This window comes from Amblyomma americanum, chromosome 1 (genome assembly GCF_052857255.1).
Source record: "Amblyomma americanum isolate KBUSLIRL-KWMA chromosome 1, ASM5285725v1, whole genome shotgun sequence".
In the NCBI taxonomy this organism is placed as follows: domain Eukaryota; kingdom Metazoa; phylum Arthropoda; class Arachnida; order Ixodida; family Ixodidae; genus Amblyomma; species Amblyomma americanum.
The window spans coordinates 510,289,933-510,297,162 of record NC_135497.1 but is presented as its reverse complement, the minus strand read 5'-3'; the positions used below and the strand labels follow the sequence as shown (position 1 = coordinate 510,297,162).

The 7,230-nt window shown below is 50.7% G+C and overlaps 1 protein-coding gene across 1 annotated transcript; it reads right to left on the bottom strand.

Moving 5' to 3' along the window:
• Nucleotides 1-1,876: 1,876 nt before the first annotated feature.
• On the bottom strand, nucleotides 1,877-6,937 carry LOC144116163 (innexin shaking-B-like). Its single transcript, XM_077650868.1, has one exon. It carries the CDS (start codon nucleotides 6,029-6,031, stop codon nucleotides 4,928-4,930), a length of 1,104 nt encoding a protein of 367 aa, XP_077506994.1. The 5' UTR covers nucleotides 6,032-6,937; the 3' UTR covers nucleotides 1,877-4,927.
• Between the last annotated feature and the right edge of the window lie 293 nt (nucleotides 6,938-7,230).

Below are 7,230 nucleotides of genomic sequence, written 5' to 3'. Positions count from 1 at the left end.
AGACACAGAAGGTGCCTCCTCTAGAGCACACTCCGGTGGGTGCACGGAGGTGTACACTCCGGCAAAAACCACTGCAGTGGGTACAAGGATGCGCACCCTCCAGTAAGAATCACTCCGGTGTGTGCACGGAGATGTAACCTCCGGTTAAAACGCATCTCCCTCCCATCGGTCTCCACCAACCTCTACCCGCCAGAAGCGTCCACCCACCAGAGTACCATGCAGCAGCGGAACGAGAAAGCGACGGGAAAATCAAATTCAGAACGCAATGGCAAGGCGATCAGTGGAAAGGTGATATATACAACCAGTACCCATATCGCAAATTTGTGGCATAATAGCGCATGATCGCCTACTCAAATTTTCCCTTTCTACTCCAAAAATATTCCCTCACGACTCACAAAAAGTTGCTCTCTCATTTTGATATAGTCGGACCACTTATTCCTCTACTCCAAATTAATGTGAGAGTGTGCCCCTGTTGTCGGCTTCAAAGCTGTGTTTCCAGGGCGTACTGTCAACAGTAGCATGCTTCATTTCAGCCATGCGGCCCAAATATGAGGCTCCGACTACACCTCACGACGAGCGGCATCTCACAGAACGCGCACACCAATCGCGCTTTCCAAAGCCTTCGCGCCTGTCGATCGCCTGCTTCCAAACGCGGAAAACCTGGCAGGAAGCGATCAGGTGCATTGTGCCGTCAAGGGTGCGCGCGGGATTCTGAAGCTGCACCAATCTAGAGCTAACGTGCGCTCTAGTTTCTCTGTCCATATCTTAGTCCGCTGCCACGGCGCAGCATTTGAAGTGTGTTCGCTGATTAAGTGCAGGCTCACCGGCTCAAGCAGCTGATGCTACGCACCCGTCCAGAATAGGTTACAGGTGGTAGGACAACACGTTAAATGGGACTCCCTGTGCAGCGTTATGTGCCTAAGGACAGCTTTCTGTTCTAGCTCTTTCTCGACAGTGGCCCAAGTGGAGACAGTCTGCATAGGCGCACACTCCGCCAGGGCGCTTGTTTGGCCGCTACCGCATTTCCTGCACAAACTTGAAAGTTAGCTTTTGGAAACCAATGAGAGATTACTTTTCTTGCATACTTCTCTTTTTGAACGTGGTTGCCACTAACCTGTGTAGAGACACGCGAACTCGGATGCACAACTGCATAGACAAGTGCATGCGTCTACGGACACCCACGTAGCTGCACCTAGATACTGCATATATATCGGGATGTGACTAGGCATGTTGCGTATATGTGTCTTCATGCTTTCAGCCACCGATCATTATTTGAATTCAACTCAAGAATTTTTTCTGCCTAAATACTTTATTCATGCAGGCATCGAGAGACATCATTATTTTGTTTCCAATACGGAACATCAGCAGTTAATTTTCTGGAGGAACTAACAAGATTATGTACAAAGCCCCAATTGACTGGACATTCTAACATCGAAATACCAGGATTTATCCCAAGAACCCCCGATGAATCATGGACTCCCTTATTTCCGGTTTTTTTTTTAAAGATGAATATGACTCTAGAAACCTAGGAAAAATATATAATAATACCGGTGTCAAAGTGTCTCTGCGTCAAAAAGTGTGGAAGGCGTGCTATCAAACTCACTTTTTTTGTGCAATATTATCTGTTGTGTTAGCTAGAGGACATAAAACAGGAGCCTAGTTGCGAGATGCACGGTGGTGAATTCGATTTAGGCATAGAAATAACTGCCAGGTGCAGCACACTTTTAGAAATAGCTGTGATTCGCTGCGTATGCAAATCTGTACACAGCGTGTGAAAGCTTTCACGCGCACTGTGTTCAAACCACTGAGAAGCAACGTTGCGTGGCAACACATTTCCCGAACTGAGTTTCAATTCAATTATGTTTAAGCACCCCCTGTTAGCATCAGCTGCGCCTAAAACACCTTCCATACAGATGCGAGGACGCTGTCAACAATACCCGAGACTAGAGTAAGCAAACAATAGCCATTTTTTTCTCCGTCGCTATAAATTTCATTTTTTGCAGATTCCAACACTTCTGTGCGTGTTTGTGTGTGGGGGGGAGGTTGTGGAAGTGGGTAGGGCGCATCAGCGTACAAAGTCGTATATAGCGGTATCCGCATGCAATGCTTTTCAAACAGGAAGCTGTACTGCGAAGATGGAAGCCGAACGGACTGCGTGTTACAGCTTCCAACTCCGGATAATATTCTAATGAACACCGCTCCTGGAGTCACAATGTCCCCGCTTGGAGTGTGCATGTTCTCTCAATCAAGCTTTGGATGCCAAGGAATGCGCGTCTGCACTAACGATCTTGTTTCCGTATTTGCCACCACGCATCTTTCGCACATCGCACCAGTGCATTTGACTTCAGTCAATAAACCACGTATGACCACCCCGTGGTTGTACTTCTTCATTGTTCAGGAAACGAGCTATAAGACTCAAAGAACCTATATGCGCCGTGAAATTTGAAAAAAAAAGTAAAAAGTGACGACAACGATGGCAGTGTCCTAGCGAAAGCTGTAGTGAAATAACATGATTTATTTGCACTTTAGACGGTCATATAGGAAGTGGACAATTGCAGCACATATGAGTAACCTTGTTTGGTCGTACATGACATACTGTGGCAGTGATATTTAAAATGTAATAGGAGAAAAACGGTCCGCTCCTCTTGGTTAATGTGCACAGCTACGCACTTGTCTACCAGAACAACTGACAAGAACTGCCGCCTGCGGGAATTTGCGCTTACATGGCAGCTCTGCGGCTAAAAGGTCCTTCAGAAAGCAGACAACTGCATCACTTATATCTTAGGTGCGCACTCCGCCAATGCTTGTCTTTCTTGAGCCCGGCCGCTTACCCACGCTCTGCTTTCAAGGGGCATGCATACTGCAGTCGCAATTCTAAATGAAACATCGCGATAAAATATTCAGAAATCTGTGAGTTAGAGTAGATGTGAGCAACAATTAAGCGATCAACTTTTGAGCGGGCTAACCTTCAAACCAAAGCCTCAGTTCGTAAATATTTTATTCCTTACAGAAACAGACGCTGTCAATTTTGCTCTCGTGACCGCGGTTATGGGTTTGATTGGATACACAGTTGTTGATCTTTGCTCTTAAAAGTCCGATAATTTTCGCCAGTTTTGAGCGAGGCGTGAGCAAGTGCGCCCAGCTTTCTCGTTGCCCGTTTCAAGCGTTAAATCGAGGCTGAAATAAAAAAATGAAGTCTTTACCTGGTTCTTCCTTGAAAGTTTCTGTTTCTTTGTTTGTTTTCTTACTTGCTGCAGTGGTACTTGGGCTGCGTGTGATGAGACGCTGTGCGCCAATCAGCTCTAGCTGCAATTAATGCAAATTTATGTTTACACGTGCAAAAAAGTGAAACTGAGCATTAGCGTTTTTTTTTTGTCTTCTCTGGGAACAGCGCTCTGCTCGAAGACGCGGCCCCTGACGAAAGCAGAGTTCCGATAAGCGGTAGGTTGTCGGCGGTCATGTAAGAACAAGAACTGCGAGTAGACGGCGCCAAATTACGCCAGACGTATTGTATCGCTTAGAATGTTTGTGATCCTAGCTTCTATATGGCTGCGTTGGGATTTCCTGAGCAAATAGGAAAATTCACACAATTGCACTTGATTATGAAGGTCAACATGTTGGACAAGTTGTTTATTCTTTGAGATAGCAATGCCTATCGTTTGCATACTGCGACTGTCTAGGAAGACAACTTTCGATAACTCCAGCTAAAAGTTCTCAACATTACGTATGATTTCAATTACAGAACAATCGTCCAGCGCTCAAAAATAAGCACAAAAGCGTACGACTGGGAGCGTCACCGGAAGTAAGCTTGACCGCTGTCGGTTTTCCCTTCCGCATTTGAGCGCGCGACTTTAGGTATAAAAGATTTCTCAGCGAGTTGAACAACAAGAGTGAATAGTTGTAGTCTTCGAGATCTATGAAGTGTTCAAAGGCAACAAGATATGTGTCACACTTTCTTGTCGGTTTTGCCCGCAAACCGCGAAAGATATGACGCTTCACGCACAATGGAGGAAAATGCGGAAAATTTTGTTCTCGAAACATAATTACAGCAATAAGCGTTCTTCTGCTGTATTTAAGTTTCAAGAACACAATGAACAAAACGAATCTCCGGACTGGTTGCACCAGCGATAACGAACAAGAGTTGCATTACAGTCGGGAGTGGAGCAGATTGTGATTTAGCCTTCAGTTAAACTGCAGCGATGAACGGCATAGCCTCGAGGACTTCCGTCCAGAAGCATGCGTTTTATTCTTTTTTAACCGATCGGCTGATGTCTCAACTGCCAGAGGCTAGCAGTTACCGAAATTTTAATAATGATGTATTCTGTTGGTGCAGCCAGTCCTGGTAAAGATCATGACAGCTAGGTGTCGCTAAACATGCTGCATTATATAAACGGCGTGAGGATTTATGATTCAGGGTGCTTTCAACGAAGCTTACAAGGGAAGGCATCAACGAAAGGCCGAATGGGGTGTTAACAATACAGAATGCCTTAGGTCGACGCTTTCCTTTACTGCAGACTTTCCGTCACCACTAGTGCACAAGACTATACCTTTGGCTGCTTCGCCTGTTCTTGACAATGGGGTACGCCGAGCAGCAGGACTGGATATGTGGCGTCTTCCTGCGCGGCCGGGACTAAAAAAGAGAAGAATATGTAGTGAACAACAGCAGCATCAGACGCGTCTCTGGGCAACACACGGAGAACGCTGCTGCTCCCTTCCGACTAACGTAAAACAGGCTACGCTCGTCCCCCCTCGAGCCACAACTCGGGGCACTCCAGCGGGCACTGCGCCAAGGGGGCTGTCGGCTAACACACTCTGCGACACGTGGTGCGCGTGTACCGTCACGGTAATCCAGCATGGCGGGTCAGACGTCTTGGTGCGGCGGAGGCACTGCGTGGAAAGGGGGTCGGCCTGGCCGCGACTCGCGTCGTCATGCGGATGACTCTTTGGGTTCGGTCGTCATGCGCTTGGCCATCTCGGCGATGACTTCCTTGAAGATGATGGAGTCCACGTTCTGGCCCAGCATGTAGATGAGGAACCAGTCTCCCAGCGACCCCCGGCGCACAACGGTGTGCAGGTGGTCCAGGTGCACGATTCGAAAACGCAGGTTCAGCAGGTACACGCGCACCGGCGGGCAAGCAGTGATGATGACCCGGAAGAGCACCACCATCCCGGTGACGGCCGCGAGCAGTATGAACCAGAACCAGAGGAATATGTAGATCTTCTCGTTGACGATGTTCAGCGGCAGGATGCAGATGGCGTCGTAGGTCTCGCGGTTCCCGGACTGGCCAAACTTGTAGAACTGGCACTTGGTGACTCGCGGAAACACTCGGACCATGGGGTCGACCCGTTGCTCGTCGTCCTGGTCCAGGAAGCGGATCACGTCCAGCCCGTAGGTGAGGAACTCGCCGTCAAAGAAGCGGTCCATGAGGAACATCTGGCCCACCACGTTGACGAGCGCGAGCAGCTCGCAGAAGAAGTACCGCGCCACGTACCAGTCGTGCTGCTTCAGGCTGGAGACCAGGTAGTCGACCAGGAGCTTCTTCTTCTGCTTCTTCTCCGCTTCGCCACACATTCCCACGTCTAGGTCCATCATCAGCGCCTGTATCTTGCCACCCTCCCAGAACTTCCACAACCACCGCGGCAGGTAGAACATCGTGGCTTGAAAGAATAACATGAAGCAGACCCACTGGTAGTACCGGTGGTACTTGTGTCCCTGGGGCGCATTGAAGCTGTTACTGGCTACGGCTGGTCCAACGCCAGGGTATATGATATTTTCGCTGTTCCCTTCCATAAGGCTCGTCACACTGTAAGTGGCGTGAATCCAGCAGTAGGTGTTGATGACGCTTTGGGGGATGTCCGCGGATTTGGAACAATCGATAGGATCTCCCACGAACTGCTTGGTAGTGACGACGATGCAAAACGCCAGTAGGATTATCACTGTTGCCGTGTAGTGCAGGCGAAAGACCTCGTTGTCGATATGAACACGGCTGGTCTTGAGGAGCGACTTGAGGCTGCGTATAATATCCAGCATGGCGCCGACGTCAGGTAGTGCCCGTCGGCAGCGCCCGTTTCAAGTTCACCCGCTGTGCTAAGCAGGAGTGCTTTTGATGCCAGCGAGGCCAGTTCACAGCTGTACTTTACAGCGAAGGCGCGTTGAAATGCTTGCTCTTGGATTCGGCAGTGATACTCCTTCAACAGAGTTGCTCCCTGTGGAGTTCTCAGCGCACAGTCGCCTACCTGCTATTGTCGGTCAATAGAAGCTGGTCCGTGAACTTTATGACAACGCGAGGCAGTTACTGAAGGCTTGGGCAGCGGAATTTCACAGCGGTGCAGAAGTAGAACAGTACCACGTAGGGAGAAATACTTTTGGAAGAAGCCTACACGGTGGCGCTCTCACTGAAGAAATTTTTCGAAGGCTGAAAGGCCAAGACGACTCAACTTTGTCTTTCGCAGCTGTCGAGACGAAACAAGCTTTCGCCAGATTCCAGGACGGTGTCTGATGCCAAAGACCTGTTCCGGGACCGCGGCAAGTCTGCGTTGAGATCTGCCTTTGGCTGGACGGCACCCTAGATGATGGCGAAATCCGACGGAGGTGGTGCGGCTGGACGCCGTCACGGGAGCTGGTCGTCAGGCACACGTTTTCACGTGGACGCATACAACACCCGGTGCGGAGCCGGCGAGCAGGCCGCCGCTTTCGCGACGACTCGCGCCGCAAGCATGGCCTGGCTCGCCTAAATTTAGGGACCCCAGGCGCCGCCGCTTCTCGGCTCCCGCTCTCGGCCCGAGAGCCGACTTGGGAGCCGCGGGCCGTCCCGTGCGGAGACGAGCGCCGTTTCAGCCGCGCTGACTGGCCCGCCGGCGATGTCCGAGGCGCTCCGTCCTGTGGCGTGCGCCCGCGTCCACTCGCAATCAGCGCGCGCCGGGACGCTCTGCTCTGGCGCGCGCGCTCAACTCTGGAGTTTTCGTGGGCCCCGTGCGCCGGAGGGAGGAGCTTCGAGCGCGATGCGGCGTCACGTGGGCGACTAGTGCGCCGATTGCGCTGCGGTGGTAGACGGCTGAATTTGACTGTGCGGCGTTTTCGTGCTTTTTTTTTCCCCTCCCGCCCCACCTGAGCTGATCGCTCTCGTCAGATCGCGCGGCGACGGTGTGTACGCGGCGCCTATTACGCGAAATTCCTTGGCTGGCGGAAGCCACCGTGCGCAATGCTTCTGACGCGAGGTCCTTGTTTGT